The sequence below is a fragment of the Clarias gariepinus genome, chromosome 11 (assembly GCF_024256425.1).
Source record: "Clarias gariepinus isolate MV-2021 ecotype Netherlands chromosome 11, CGAR_prim_01v2, whole genome shotgun sequence".
Lineage (NCBI taxonomy): Eukaryota > Metazoa > Chordata > Actinopteri > Siluriformes > Clariidae > Clarias > Clarias gariepinus.
In genome coordinates, this window is record NC_071110.1 from 31,040,509 (window position 1) to 31,057,450 (window position 16,942).

General features: G+C 41.3%; 1 protein-coding gene across 1 annotated transcript; it reads left to right on the forward strand.

Moving 5' to 3' along the window:
• Positions 1-256: 256 nt before the first annotated feature.
• Positions 257-16,539, forward strand: slc36a4 (solute carrier family 36 member 4). The gene is made up of 12 exons (XM_053507948.1): positions 257-668; positions 812-872; positions 2,638-2,728; positions 4,044-4,134; positions 4,288-4,376; positions 4,472-4,567; positions 4,745-4,829; positions 5,124-5,393; positions 5,558-5,656; positions 7,675-7,844; positions 8,221-8,390; positions 15,988-16,539. The coding sequence occupies exons 2-12, from the start codon at positions 857-859 to the stop codon at positions 16,218-16,220; spliced, it is 1,410 nt and encodes a 469-aa protein (XP_053363923.1). The 5' UTR covers positions 257-668; positions 812-856; the 3' UTR covers positions 16,221-16,539.
• Positions 16,540-16,942: the final 403 nt, after the last annotated feature.

A 16,942-nucleotide genomic window follows, 5' to 3' on the forward strand; every position in this document is an offset into this window, starting at 1 on the left:
AGTGTAGCAGGGGATTATATAGAGAAAGTGTTTACTCGTGTTCTGTTTTTGTAAACAATCAAAAATGCTTGAAAAAAAGAGAACTGAAAAGAGGGAACTAATGCAGTATGGCAGACAGTGATGTGACTTTGTTGTGACATCATTTACATGGGAGGAAATGGTGCAATAAGTGTGAACTGATAGTTTGACTAATGCAGTGCACTGATAAACGTGAGAACGTTGTTCTTCATGGACGTTGCGTCATGACGTCAGCGCGGTGACTCGGCGTTACGGCCCGTTTGCATGTAACAGACAGACTGGAGCGCAATGCAAATGTGAACGGCTCCTTTAAGACTCGCTCGCGTTACCGTGTTACACCGGTGACGTGTTCAACAGATTCCGGGCGGCCGCGACGACGACGATGATGATGATGCGCGCGCGAGGCGGAACGGCGCACGAGCCCGCCGTGGATTTAAAAGCTTCAACCAACCGAACCGATCTTTAGAAATTAGAGGCGCGTCACTTCACTTCACTTCACTTCACATTCAGGAACCGGAGCTTGAGTTTTAAGAGAGGTTGCGCGGTCGTGGCGCGCGTGCACACGTCCCCCCGGGTTCCGCCCAGGAGACACATCGATGTCGCTTCCACGTCAGCGCGAGCTGGACGCCTCGGATTGTCGCGCGCTCCCGGTAAGACGTGAGCGAGCTTCCCTGTGATTACTGCTTATTTATCTGTTCTGATGGTTCTCATTAAATACACTGTGTGTGTGTGTGTGTGTGTGTGTGTGTGTTTATTGTTCATATATGTGTATGTACCTGAAAACGCATCAAAGCGCGCGACGTGCTGAAGCCACGCCCACTGCCACTGTTAAATAAAGATGGAGCAGCAAATGGGTAAGTCTGTCTGTCTGTCTGTCTGTCATCAGTCTGCACTAAGTACAACATGGCCTATCTATCTATCTATCTATCTATCTATCTATCTATCTATCTATCTATCTATCTGTCTGTCTGTCTGTCTGTCTGTCAGCCTAGCTATCTGTCTGACATTCTGTGTATCTGTCTGTCTGTAATCAGTCTACATTAAGCACAACATAGTCTGTCTGTCTGTCTCTCTGTCTGTCTAGCAGTCTGTGTATCTATTTGTCTTTGTCTATCTCTCCATCTGTCTGTCTTTCTGTTTGTATGTCTAGCTCTATGTCTGCCTGTCTGTCCGTCTATCTCTGTCTGTCTGCTTTTCTATCTTTCTGACAGTCTGGGTATCCATCCATCCATCCATCCGTCTGTCTGTCTGTCTGTCTGTCTGTCTGTCTGTCTGTTTGTCTGGCAGCCCAGCTATCTGTCTGACATTCTGTGTATCTGTCTGTCTTTGTCTATCTCTCCATCTGTCTGTCTTTCTGTCTGTATGTCTAGCTCTATGTCTGTCTGTCTGTCTGTCTATCTCTGTTGTCTGTCTGCTTTTCTATTTTTCTGACAGTCTATCTATCTATCTATCTATCTATCTATCTATCTATCTATGTCTGTTTGTCTATAAAAGATTTATACAGGGCGGAGATCTCCGCAAATAATAAAATGCAAATCGAAAATCAATTTAATTCAATTTTATTTGTATAGCACTTTTAACAATTGCCATTGTCCCAAAGCAGCTTTACACAATCAAAATCAAAGAAACACAAAGAAACACGGGTTCCTTAATGTCTTATTTTATTCAGATTGTGACATCAGATACCAGTTGGATAAAGATCAAAAGTTACTGCATTTTTTCCCCTGAAGTTTTGTGTGCTGCTCCGAGATGCTTTTCTGCTCCCCACGGTTTTAAAGAGTGATTAGCTGAGTTGCTCTAACCTTCCTGTCTTATCAAGGAGGTGTTTCCTTCTTTCTGATGGTTGATATAACGTGAATTTTATGCATTGCACCGCTGCAACCATGATTGGCCAATTAAACGAGTGAGAGTTTTAAACTTAGTCTATATGCATGCCATGGTAAATGCAAATATTTTCCTGATGAGAAGACGTTATCAAGAGTAACATCAGTCTGACGCGAATGTGAACTAAACCAACCTGTTTGGGTGTGTGTTCAGGCATCCCATGAACCCTGATCCAGTCAGCCCAGTGTCTTTATTTTCTTCTCAAATTCTGTTTGATTCCATAATTCATGTTGTCCAAGTGATTGAAGGATAGAAAGGGACCCCTGTGGAATTAGCCGACCAATGAGAGATCTCAAATGGATGCTCTAAGTGCCTCTTTGCCTATACAGTATACGGCATTAATTAAGATGTGTGGCCAAGCCTTCTGTAAGAATGGAAAGCTGCAGTTGTTTACTGTATGTATCGTTGTACGCACCATGAAGCAGAGCTTACATCTGTTTGTGGTAGGAACATTCATTAAAGTGCACTGCAACAAGTCGAGTGTGAGTGCTGTACTGAATCCAGAAGTGTCATTACTCTGAATGATGCCGACTCAACTCGCCTTGTTTTGCCCTCATTTAAACAACCTAAGCAGTGTGTTACGGCCCCAGGGACTGTTTTGTGTCACGGGGTCACCTTTGATTCAGCATACTGTTTCAGTTCCGTATTGTATGCTACTGTACCTTTTAAAGTAGTGTATAAACAGACTAATTAACCAGCTGTATGCTGACCCTTTTGTCCTGTGACTTGACTCAGATATGGAGATGATGACCCCGCTGATGGGGGAGGCTGGAGAAGAGAACTCGGACGACGAGAACGCCGGGGAGCAACAGTCACACGGCATCACGTGAGTGCACTACACCACAAAACTACGCCCAGTGTACACCACATACAGCACACAATACACTGCAAATTATATTCTTCTACACTATGTAATGTATACCCATTTATAGGCAGTACATACTGTATTGTGCACTATATAATATACACAATACACAATACGTTATGCACCACATCGTATGTACTATATACCACCCAGTGTATAGATCATATACACTATTCATTATACATTATATACTACAGGATCTAGAATGTACATTATACAATATACAATATACTGTTGATGATACGTGCTATATATTATGCACTATATGATGCACTATGCAATATGTACACTACCCACACCATGTATAATACACAATACACTACTTACGCTACTACACGCCATGTACTATTTACTTTACACTATACCCTACACACTATACTCAATGGACTACACACTATGTACTCTATGCTCTACACTATACACTACACACTATACCCTAAACATGTACTGTTTACTCTACACTATACCTTACACACTATACTCTATGCACTACACGCTTTGTACTATATACTCTACACTATACACTACACACTATACAAAATACAATAAACGCTTTGTACTGTACACTACACACTATACCCTATACACTACACGCCATGTACTATTTACTCTACACTACACACTATACCCTATAAACTATGTACTTTATACTCTACACTACACACAATACCCTATGCACTACACTCTGTGTACTCTATGCTCTAAACTATACACTACACACTATACCCTAGGCACTATGTACTATATACTTTACACTACACAGTACACACTATAAAATATACACAATACACTACACACTATACTCTATGCACTACACACTGTGTACTAGACTCTACATTATGCGCTAAATACTACACATTACACGTTATATATTGTGCACTGTATGTTACGCTGTGCACTGTGTACTTTATATGCTATACTATACATTACTCGCTATACGCTACATACTTTGTATTATATACCCTACACTGTAGGCACATATGCATGTAGGCCTGCATCACACATTAAGCTATAGAGGAAGAGAGACAAGCACTCGGACTCAGACTCCACTCCCATGTATCGTCAAGAACATCTGGAAATAAAATTCATCTACTTGAAAATCGTATGTGTAGACTTAGAATTATTAAATCATTAAATAACTAATATGAAAATATGAAAAGAATGAAAAAATCCCACTTTTCTCCACTAGAGGGCAGAATACTTTTCCCTAGAACACATTATACAGTAAAAATGTTAATGTTATCTCTCTCTCTCTCTCTCTCTCTCTTTCTCTTAGTTTCACTCAGACTTTACTCCATCTGCTGAAGGGCAACATCGGCACAGGGCTGCTGGGATTGCCGCTGGCACTGAGGAATGCTGGGATACTGGTGGGTGATGCCTGTGGTTGCTAGAGCTGACCTGAGATCAGCCATTTTCAGATCAGTTTTAGTAATATCTGTTTATTTAAATGGCTATTTGTGGCTATAAGGAAAAAAATAAATATATATAAGCAGCGTGCTTCTCTATCTCTCTCTGTGTAGTTGGGCCCGGTGTGTTTGGTGCTGATGGGAGTGGTCTGTGTTCACTGCATGCACATCCTGGTGAACTGCAGCCACCAGCTGAGCGAGCGGTGAGTGTGTGTGTGTGTGTGTGTGGGGGGGGGGGGGGGGGGGGGGGGTTTGTGTGTGTGCTTAGATAAGTATTTACCATCACTTTCATGCCCAGGTCAAAGAAATCACCTCTAAGCTATAGTGAGACGGTAGCCGTTGCCATGGAGACAAGCTCCTCCCACTGCCTGAGGAGAGGATCCAATTTCGGCAGGTAAGGCGTCCTATCATGCCTTTCCTCACTCCAGCTACTGTACTCCGATATAGATGATGCTAGGTCACTAGCGAGCCGCGAACTTCAGAGCGCTGATGTCTTCATTTAAAAAGTTGCACAGTTCATTTATTTTAAGGTCGTTTGTGACGGTTCTCTCCCCCCGCCCCCTCCCCCCAGACTGTTGGTGAACTTCTTCCTGGTTTCGACCCAGCTGGGCTTCTGTAGCGTGTACTTTGTCTTCCTGGCAGAAAACATTAAACAGGTAAACACTCCATCGTCCAATTGTTAAAAAATGTAACTAAAATGTCCAGATGTCCAGTGAGAATCCATGGATAGACTATTTATTAAGAAGGTCTTTGCCTTATCCAATCAGACAGACACTGGCTATCGTCCAATCAGAATCCGCTCTTTATATGAGTGCAAGTTTGAATAACAACCGAACATCCAATCAGAATCCAGCATTAAATATTAAGTGCCGTTGTTTTTTTTTTATGTGTATTCATCTGTGTTTCTGATATATGTGAGTGTGTGTGTGTGTGTGTGTGTGTGTGTGTAGGTGGTAGAGGGACACAATATGAACTCCTCCTCCTCATCATCATCAGAAGCAGTGTTTGGGTTTCACTCAAACAGCTCAGACGGAGACGGTAACCCTGTTGTTGTTACCTCGGCGACGGGGCTGGACCAGCGAGTGTACATGCTCCTCCTCCTCCCCTTCCTCATCCTCCTCACCTTCATCAGGGAGCTGAGCAACATGGCACCCCTGTGTGGTGCGGCCAACCTCGCCATGGCCGCCAGCCTTGCGCTCATCTTTGCCTACATTCTCACTGTGAGTGTGTGTGTGTGTGTGTTCCAGGTTTAAATATGACAAATAGTGTGTGTGTGTTGTTTCTATTCTATTTCTGTATGTTATAAAAATACAAAATATAATTCAAATAAGCATAATAAACATAATACAGTGATATATATGTGTGTGTGTGTGTGTGTGTGTAGGATATTGGCGATCCCAGGCAGCTTCCATACGTCTCCACATGGAATAAGTTCCCCTTCTTCTTTGGAACTGCCATTTTTGCCTTTGAAGGGATTGGAGTGGTAAGTGTGTGTGTGTGTGTGTGTGTGTCAGAAAGAGGATTAGTACCTGTCAGTTGCGACAAGTCTGAGTCAGAGAGCTTTGTAATGAGACGCAATGTTTATTTCAGTATAATGCGTATCCTGGAGCTCTACCACAAGGCCCATTATCTAGCTCAGTATGAGGACTGTCGCAGAGCTGCACTATGAGGCCCACTATTAAGAATAAGCCCTTTCACCAGGTTTCGTCATGAGACTCCTCACTTAGTTCAGTGTAAGACCTTTCACAAAGCTGCAGTGCGACTCCCAGAATGAAGCATGCAAGGCCAGGCTCGATTCCCGTCTCTGGAGGTTGCATGTTCTCCCCGTGCTTGGTGGGTTTCCTCCGGGTACTCCAGTTTCCTTCCACAGTCCAAAGATGTCCAGATTGGGCCAATTGGGTTACCAAATTGCCCGTAGTGTGTGAATGTGTGTGTCTGTGTGTGTGTGTGCCCTGTGCTGGATTGGCACCCTGTGCAGGGTATACATAACCCAACTTGGCCCCAAGGATAGGCTCCAGCCCCCCCGCGACCCTGAATACAAATCGGTATAGAAGATGAGTGAGTGAGAGTGACTGAGTGAGGCCTAGTGCAGAGCTCCTCCTGTAGGCCCATCATTCACTATGTTGTAATGTCTCTCATGTAGCTCCATCATAGGCCCAGCATTAAGCTTATTGTAAGGCCTGTTATGGAGGTCTGTCATTAGCCCCATCATGTAGTTCAATATAGGAAGTATCAGAGAGCTCCAGCTTGAGGCCTTTTTAAACTAAATATCTAAAAGGATCGGCTCTAAGCCCCCTTTTGTTTGCTCTGGTGATGGACAGGGTGACAGATGAGGTTAGACAGGAGTCTCCATGGACTATGATGTTTGCAGATGACATTGGGCTTTGTAGCGAGAGCAGGGAACAGGTGGAGGAAAATTTGGAGAGGTGGAGGTACGCTCTGGAAAGCAGAGGAATGAAGATTGGCCGCAGTAAGACGGAATACATGTGTGTGAATGAGAGGAACCCAAGAGGAACGGTGAGGATACAGGGAGCAGAGGTAAAGAAGGTGCAGGATTTTAAGTACTTAGGGTCAACGGTCCAGAGCAACAGAGAGTGTGGAAAGGAGGTGAAGAGGCGGGTACAGGCAGGTTGGATTGGGTGGAGAAAAGTGTCAGGTGTGTTGTGCGATAAAAGAGTATCAGCGAGAATCAAAAGGAAAGGTGTACAGGACAGTGGTGAGACCAGCGATGCTCTACGGCTTAGAGACAGTGGCACTGAAGAAAAGACAGGAGGCAGAGTTGGAGGTAGCAGAGCTGAAGATGTTGAGGTTCTCTTTGGGAGTGACAAGGATGGATAGGATCAAGAATGAGTTCATCAGAAGGACAACCCATGTAAGATGTTTTGGAAATAAAGTCAGAGAGGCCAGATTGAGGTGGTTTGGACATGTTCAGAGGAGAGATGGTGAATATATCAGTAGAAGGATGCTGAGGTTGGAACTGCCAGGCAGGAGGTCTAGAGGAAGACCAAAGAGGAGATTTATGGATGCAGTGAGAGAAGACATGAAGTTAGTTGGTGTGAGAGAAGAGGATGCAGAGGATAGGGTTAGATGGAGGCAGATGATTTGCTGTGGCGACCCCTGAAAGGGAACAGCCGAAAGCCAAAAAAAAAAAAAAAAATTAATGATGGGCCTCATGATGGAGCTTCGTGACAGGCCCCATAATGAACTAAAAGTTGAATCATGTTGAACATCATCACATGACTCGTTTCATGATATGAAGTTTGACGACCAAGTATGACTATCACCTGTTGGTTCATTATGGGGCCTGTCATGGAGCTCCATCGTGAGGCCCATCGTTTAGCTCAATTCAGCAGAATAAGTCAAAATACTTGCGGTCTCATGACGGTAGCTGAATCAGAACTGTGTTGATACTCAGCATAACTTCGCTTTTGCTAATAATGCAGCTTATGTGTAAGCAAGAACAATATAAAATAATGTGTGTGTGTGTGTGTGTGCATGCAGGTTCTTCCTGTAGAAAATCAGATGCGTGAGCCAAAGCGCTTTCCCTGCGCCCTTGATGTCTCTATGGGCATCGTCATTGTCCTCTACGTCACCTTGGCGACGCTTGGCTACCTCCGATTCGGTGATGACATCAAAGGAAGCATCACTCTCAACCTGCCACATGACTCCTGGTAACAATACTACATCAAAAAAAAAAAAGCCCAGGACTCGAGCCGAGGCTAGAAGTTACTTTATATATATATAAATATATAAGTCATTTATATTCAAACAAATATGCTTATGCGCTTCAGTATGCTAAAATATGCATGCACTATTAGAAAAACAAGGTTCCTCAAAGGTTCTTTCTGTAATTAAGGCTTTTTAGTTTCTGAAATGAGTTTCAGTTGGTATCGGCCCTCATAGGGAAACTACGTGGTAGGGTTGTTTATAAAACCTTCACTAAGGTTTTAAATACAAAGAGAATTAAGATTACGTTTTTATACTCTCCATATCCCTGACTGTGTGTGTGTGTGTGATTAAACTGATTTTAAATATCCTCTGTTGCAGGTCTAATCTCCTGGTGAAGGTGCTCTACTCGTTCGGAGTGTTTGTGACGTTTGCTGTTCAGTTCTTCGTTGCCGCGGAGATCGTAGTTCCCACAGTGTGTGAGCGTGTTACAGAGAGATGGAGACGACACACTGACCTCGGTACACGAGCGTTACTGACCTGTGTTACCTGTGAGTTCAGCACACACACACACATACAAGCCAACACACACACATATTCATGTATCACAGTACTTTCGGGGACCAAATGTTCCTGGTTTATGAAGACTTTCCATTGACATAATGATTAGATGATTGACGTTGTGCCTACACTTAACCTAACCCACACCTTCACCACAGTAGATGATAATTTGGCTCCTTTAAATGTAAGAACACAATTTTTTTGACATTTATAATGTCCTCATAATGATAGGATGGTGTCCCTGAAACTTCTTTAAACTTTGCTTGGGGACAAAAAAAAAACACACACACAAAAAAAGAAAAAAAAAACAAATGTTCTCTTTAGGGTGCCTTCAAAGTAGATTAAACGATAAAGTGCCCTTTAAAATGTCTTAAAAGTGATTAAATGCCTTCTACGGTCCTGCTATTGTGAAACAAAAACAATAATGTGCCCTCTAACATGCCATCACGCTGGCACAAACAGGATAACACGACCTCTGAGGCGTCAGCACGAAGAAGAAAACATATCAAAGGTTCTGTAATGGCTGTCCTAGTTATGAGGAAATCCAAAAGTGCCCCAGACTACAGCCATATACAGTGTGTGACAATAATGTGCCCTCATGGGTGACGTTTCTTTGGAGGTAAATGTGATCGCGGCATGTAAAGAACCCCCGTGAGGAAGAAGTTTATAATGAAAAACTAATAGAAAAAGTTGCATTTAAGTTAAAAATCTGACCACGTCCTGTATTTATTACAAAACCGTTTGTTTGGGGAGTAAAGGACTCTAAGTAAAGCATTTTAATACAGAGCTGTTGAATTTCTTTTATTCTGACTCTCCTAATAAAAAAGTTCATAGTAATTACAAGTGTAGAGGTTTTAACAAACGCGTTTTCTATTTTTTATTTAAAATCATGTAAGCAGCCAGACAAAATGATGAAATAACGTCCAAATTGTTACATAATAAAATAAATGTATTAAAATAAATAGATGAAACTAAATATCTTTACAAAGTAGCTAATTAAGGAACAAGAAACACAAATGTCCTAATCTCCCTTTTTTCACAATATAAAGCTTTTGAAGCAAATCCCTGTGTAAGATTTACTATATATTCAGCTGCCCTGCAAATGGCTCAGGAGATAGAAAATAACATTAGAACATGTTTATAAGAGTCTCACTTTACCATAAACTGTGTCCAGCAGAACAAATGTAAGAAACTTATATTTTTTAGCCTCTAGTTTATTTGCTAATTATATATTTTAACATTGCAACATAAAATAAAACAGCCAAACTAAGCGCAACATGTTTATTTCACTGTCTACCATGGCTGAAGTTTTTTTTTCTTTTCTGTGTGTTCCGGTTATTTCACCACATGTGTTACAGTAGATCGTCTACCTGCATTTCACTGGCAAAAACTAAGAATATCTAATAAATAATTAGAAGTGTAACGAGTCGAGTGTAGCCGAATGTAGCGAAGTAAGAGTAGCATTTCTTCTTCGCAAATCTTCTCAAGTAAAAGTAAAAAGTATGGTGCAGTAAAACTACTCATGGAAGTACATTTCTTTTCAAAAAGTTACCGAAGTAAATGTAACGGAGTAAATGTAACTCGTTACTGCCCTCTTCTGGACACTAGCGTATGTTAGGGACTCGTGTGCTCTTTGTTTTGATTGGACGGAGGATTGAAACTCACTGGGAATAAGTTAATCAAAGGTGAGCATCCCAACATTTCTTGGGCAGGGCTCCCTTCATTTGTCCCGCCTCGAAGCACAACTTTTCTCTACGATGACCTTTCAAAGAGACAGAACCATAACGAGCTGCCGATTAACGAAAGTCCAATGAAGACGCGTGACGTCATGAACTCGATACATGTCCGCACCAGACGGTAACACTCGGATCCTCTAGTCACTGTTGTTTATGTCACGTGGTAAAGCGGTGGTGGTGGAAATGAACGAATCAGTTCAGTCAGTGGTTCAATACCGATAGCGGAGAGTGGAGGTGAGAGAGGACAGCCCTGTCCAACTGAAGTTAAGAGCTTCAAAAACTTCTTCTGGAGTGAATTACATTGTCCTAATCAGCATCAGCATCAGAGCCACTGGGGAGAGATATTCCTTCCACTCTGTTGTTTGCCAAGCACACTGTTTATAGTCATTTCTAAAAGAGCTATTAATGATTAATGGATCGAGCAGCCGTCTGACCGAGACTTTAATAGACCTCTCACTTTGATCTTTCTTTAGTTGACAAGCAAACGACTTGTCCTGTTGCCAAATTCATAAAATGTTTGTTTTGAAGATAAAAGAAGCTACTTAATGTGGTGTGTGTGTGTGTGTGTGTGTGTGTGTGTGTGTGTGTATAATCTAATCTAATACTGTTTTGTTTTTGCTGGATACATCGCTGGTCAGTTTGATTGATTAGGTGAAGCTTTATGTTGTTGCTCTAAATTTACCTTAATAAGTTTTTTTTTAAACCATTCAACAATGAGAAATGATATGAACCCTTATAGTGACTTTAGCTGCATCACATATGATTGCTGTTGGAACTGGAGATTCTGTATTATCTGCCCTGTGTTCCCTAATCCTATAAACTAATTTACAGAAATGGTGGGTCTGCTAACAAACGAGAATTAAGCCTCCAAGATTAGCACCTTTGGTTTGTCCAATACTTTAGTAAAACCTGGAAGTAAATTGCTGTACTGTCAACTTTGCAGAAGAAACATGGCTGGGAAAAATAAATATTTAATGAGCATGTCGGGAGATCACTTAAACACTTGTTATTAAAAATGGGCAGTAAAAATTAGGACTATGGCTACGTTTACACTGCAGGTCTCGATGCCCAATTCTGATTCTGACGCCAATCACATTAGCACATATCTGATTTATATCTGATTTATTTCCACATACGAAGGAGGCCTGAAACCGATCTCGAAATATCGGAATGCATGCGTTTTTTTCCTGTTTACACGGACATAGAACATATCCGATATGTGTCACATATGAGCAAAAAATCGGAATTGGGTCACATTTACCCGACAGTGTAAACGTAGGCTATGTGTATTAGTGAAAGTAAGAGCATTTACACACACACACACAATGTGATGAGAACTCACAGTATTGGGACCAAACGTCTGTGTGTCCATCATGAAACCACTTGTTAGTGAGACTAAAAGATTGGGATTTGGAGCGATGGAAAAAGGTCATGTGATCTGATGAGTCCAGACTGTGCCTCTTCCAAAATTAATGCAATTGTTGAAACATTGCCACAACAACGTATGTCTTTCTACACTGTGAAATAATACTGAAGTCGTTTAGCCTTTGAACAGTCGATATTGAGATGTATATCTGCTACTTCTGATGTGTAAAGTCTGCTCTGCTTTAATTAGCGGTGCGGATTCGGAACATACAGTATGAGACAAACTGGTTTTAAAAGTCCCTCAGGAAGAATAAAAATACACTGATCTGTCCATTCATCTTTGAAAGATCAGTTTTCAAAAGTTACATACCTTTTTTTGGAGTGAGCCAGGCTGTGTCGCACGTTTGTGTTTCGTGATGATTTCTAGGCTTTGTAGCGGCATTACGGTTGTTTCTGTGTTCCGCATACTTGGTAAACGATCGCGGTAATCTGGCACAAACAGCTCATAACGTTCCTTTTACTCATCATTTTAATTTAATTAATTAATTTATTTATTGTGACTTCAAATCAACATCATGATTCTTTAAATTTTTTTAATGAACTACCCAGCCCTCCTGTGGACTATTATTATTTATCAGAGCCCAACCACGAGATCAAAATGAGGGTTTAACGGAGCTCCACCACGGGGCCCATCATTTATTTCAGAACAAGGCTTATCACAAAGCTCGACAATCAGCCCCGTCACACAATGCTCCGCCATGAGTCCTGTTATATAATGTAGACAGAGCTTCACTGCGAGACTCGTTACATAACACAGAATGAGCGCTGTCACACGACCCCGCCATTAGATGCGTCATTTGTTTCTCCCAGAGCTCCACCACGCGGCCCGTTATTCAGCACTGTGGTGAGATTTAGCGTCCAGGTGTCAGGATTAGAGGTGCAGTGATGGTCGGTCATATATCATATATCAAACAGTGGTGAACGGGGTTTCACTTCTTGCCTAAGGACCAATAACAGGCTTATCGTTCAGAATGAGCTCCGCCATCATTAATTATACAGTACAACATTCATTTCCAACCGTTTGGATGAGGCTTTCAGATGAGTGCTGATATAGAGTACAGCAGCACTGAGACATTTAACTACACCTTCTATTTAACAAACAGAGCATAATTATTTGAAAATAAATAGTGTTTGTGAAACTGTTGTATAAATGCAATATCGCACTCGAGGTTGTGCTGTTGTACTGAATATCAGCACGGCTGATAACCGGTAATAACCAGCACGACAGCACTGCATATCACGTAATTTTATTTCAGAATATGATGGGATCTTTTAAATGATGAAGATCTTTCATCTTTCTCTCTCCCTGGTTCACGCTCACTGCATGCGTGAGCTCGCTCATCTTCCAGACAAAGAGCGCCGTCTGGTAATGAGGTCAGGGTTAGCGGGGTCAGACAGGCTGCAGGAAGCCAAATCACGGAGCGGAGTGGGGTCATCTGAGGGTAAGATGCTGGCACGGATGCGCAGGCTTGTGACGGAGAGTCATGCTTCACCCAGGTGTAGTGATGAACAGGGTTCTTAACTCAGGAGAGGTAAAAACCAAGTACACTGAAAACTCTAGGGTCACTCAGTGATCTGTGAACGCGCGTGCACAGCATGGGATAACTGAATGACAATACTTTCACTTATTTTTGTTTACGTTTTGTCTGAAGATGAGTCTGATATACAGCCCTGTTTTACCGCTACAGGCAGGAAAAAATAGTCGTATACACACATCCTCAAGGTGGCAGCAGCGGATAGGCACTGTGTGTGTGTGTGTGTGTGTGTGTGTGAGAGAAAGAGAAACAGGAAGAATACTGTTACTACTACTGCTATCATTACTGCTACTATTAGTGTTGCTCCAGTTCTTCCAAAATCACTTCTATTAGTACTGCTGTTACTCCTAATATTACTACTGCTACTACTTCTAATACTGCTATTACTATTATTACTACTAATACTTTTACTACTTCTACTTTCATCATTACTACTGATACAAATGTTACTATTACTACTATCATTACTGCTATCACTGCTGTCACCACTATTACTACCACTTTTACTACGTTCTACTACTAGTACTATTACTACTAAAGTTATTACTATTACTACGCCCACTTCTATTTGTACTACTATTACTACTAGTACAGTTACTACTACTAATTACTCATATTATTACTACTATTCCTGGTATAACTACCATTCCCGCTACTACTAATTTTACTTCTTCTACTTTTATCAATACTTTTATTACTACTACTTCTTTTACTACTACTACTATTACTACTAACATTATTACTATTACTACCCCTATTTCTATTCCTACCACTATTAGTATTACTAATATTACTGATATTAAAAAAAACTACCATTTATACTACTACTTCTTTTACTACTTCATTACTACTATTATTGCTACTACTATCAGTATTAGTACTGGTACTATTACTGCTATAACTATTACTACTACTACTTTTTTACTTAGTTCTACCTCCATCAGTACTACTGCTTTCACTACCAATACTGTTATTACTACTATTACCAATATTATTACTACTCTTACTGATATCACTACTACTCCGTCTAGCACTATTTTTACTACTTTTACTACATTCACTACTACCATTAATTCCATTATTACTGTTGATACTATTACTACTACCGCTACTATTTCTACTACTTTTTTTTTTTTTGTGTGTCTTGCTGTTTTGCGAGAGAGTCCTTTCAACTTTTGCAGTTTGGCAGTAAATATTAAATGGTTTTTTTTCTTCAATAGTACATGTTTTATTATGTATGTATAATTAAAATTTTCAAAAACATTTCAAAATTGAAATTACAGTTTGTAGAACAGCGCAAGAAAACATCAAATTGAATTATGGGAACAAGCTTTTGGAGTTGTTTTTATCCGCCAGCCCTGTTTCAGCTCATTACTGAGATAAGGCAGAGATTCAGAAGGAGATTTGAAACAGTAATATTGCAAAAGCACGAACAAACGGAGTGTGACCGCCGCTGAGACAATTCAAACAACTGAAATTTCAAAGGTAATGTCGCGTTAAACAAAATCCTGCGAGTCGCAAACTCTCTCTAAACCAAACGTGAAATTCCCATCAGTACCAGTTATTGTCAGATTTTTTATTTTAATACAATGAAGCGACGCACCGCTCTAATGGTGTCTCACTTTGTGCCTTTATAGCACTCGTGGCTTTTAGACCTTGCAAACAAAATGGTACAAGACATTAAAATGAGGCAGAGAGAATCTGCAGTTAGAGCTGAGGACGGAGTTAGACACTAGTTATTAACTCCATATACGGTGGTACCTCGGCATTTAGACGGCCCGCCCCCAAGCCCCGCCTCACCAATTAAAATTCTGTCAGCACACGAAGCATTTTCGGCAAACGAGCAACGAACTGAGTGCCGGCTAAGTTGCACGTACATCCGGGAGCCGCTTAAAACATGTTTGCCTCAATGGAAAGCCAAGTGAAGCGAGTTTACCAATTTTTTTCCATATTTATTTATTTTTTTCTGCAGGATTAAGTGAAGACATAACACCACATCCTAACAATGTTATCTAGAAGAAAAAGAAGCCGCTTTCAGTTTGGTTTTTAAAGCAGCCGGTGCTGAAAGAAATCATAAATTAAGGTTAAGTCAGGTTTAATGTAGATTTATTTCATATTTTACCTCGATAATATGTTTTTTTGTTTATGTTTTGATTGTTTTATATAATTATATGTTGGAAATTGGTAATAATGGTAATATATTTGGGCGGCTGGAACAGATTATCTGCATTTACATTATTTCCTATGGGAAAATGCGTTTCACAATGCGAACTTTCACCTTAAGAACTCACCTCCGGAACGGATTAAATTCATATGCAGAGGTACCGCTGTGATCTTAAATACTTTTTCATTTAAAAAAAATAATAAAGCTCTCCTATACAGCTTGAGTCAGAAACGGTGCTCTGTTTCATCTTAAAAATGATGCGCTGTTTGGGATTTTTTTCAGCGTCTGCAGTGTTTGTTTAAGACGATTAAACTTCTTAAAAGGAGTGTATGTATGGTAAGGACAGAAATCTCGTCACAACAGCAGTATAAGCTTAAGTGTTCATGTGGGTAGAGCTAAGCAGGCTGTTTAGAGGTTTTTTTTCCCCTAATTGTCATCCTTTTTTTTTTTTCCTAAACCAAGTGCTTGTCCAACCTTCAGGCAGCTTCAGAAGCCTTTAGGGGATTTTGACGTTTTGCTATTACAGTGGAGTGAAGTGGTCAGCTGCGGTGACTGGAGCCTGAGGCGATTGCCTGGTTTGTCTGGCGTATAGCAACGCTTCTGCTGATTGATGTTGAGTCGCATTAATCCCCCAGAGAGAGATAGAGAGACACACAGAGAGAGAGAGACACTAAACATACTGTAATGCATTTCTCATTTTTTTCCTTCCCTCCTTCTCTCCATGCAGGTGCGGCAGCTGTTCTCGTCCCCCGTTTGGATCTGGTTATCTCGTTCGTGGGCGCGGTGAGTAGCTCCGCCCTGGCGCTTATTTTCCCGCCCCTAGTGGAGCTGATCGCGTGCCCCGCCCGTCCATCTGCGCTCGTTTACCTCAAGGACCTGTCTATCGCCCTGATCGGATTCCTTGGCTTCATCACCGGGACTTACGTCACGGTGGGGGAGATCTTGTACCCGTCTCCATGACGACGAGGACGCAGCCACGCCCGCTGCTCCATACGGTGTTGATGAACTGTGTTGCGTTTGTGGCACTACACGCTCTCACGCTGATGGAGACAAATGCACGGGTCGAGGCTTTTAAGCACTCGATTACTTTATCATTCCAGCTGCACACACTTATGCTGAGTGTGTGTGTGTGTGTGTGTGTTTGTATGTGAGAGAGAGAGATATTCCTCCTTTTCCTCCTTATGTTTATAGGTTTATACACTGTTCTGGACACTGTAATATTTATATCCTTTGATTAATCAAATGTATTATTAATAAATTAATCACTTTAACTTTCCAATTCTGATTTGTTTATTTTGTCATTTTGAAAATTTTTCGTACAAATTTCACAGTGGTGTAGTGGTTCGATTCCCCCCTTGGGGTCTGTGTGTGGAGTTTGCATGTGCCCCCCGGGCTTGTTGGGTTTCCTTCAGGTACTCTGGTTTCCTCCTACAATACAAAGACAATTGGCATTACATGCTCAGGAGCCAGCTGTGCATTTGTGAACTCATTTGTGACGCTCAATGCGTCTCAGAGGAAGAAGCGTCCAGAGCCTTTCAGCCCTCCTGATTGGACGCTGTAGCATGATCAATATTAATGGGTTGTGGTTTTCTTAAAGGTCCCATATTTCACTATTTCTTTAAACAGGTTATCCTAAAAACTTAAACAACACAGATACGTGCCGGCAACACAGCACTGGTCCG

What these genes read in the sequence shown, in the direction of transcription:
- slc36a4 (XM_053507948.1), top strand. An exon ending in CCTTTGAAGGGATTGGAGTG is followed by an intron (nt 5,657 to 7,674) that starts GTAAGTGTGTGT and finishes GTGTGCATGCAG; the next exon opens with GTTCTTCCTGTAGAAAATCA. An exon ending in AACCTGCCACATGACTCCTG is followed by an intron (nt 7,845 to 8,220) that starts GTAACAATACTA and finishes CCTCTGTTGCAG; the next exon opens with GTCTAATCTCCTGGTGAAGG.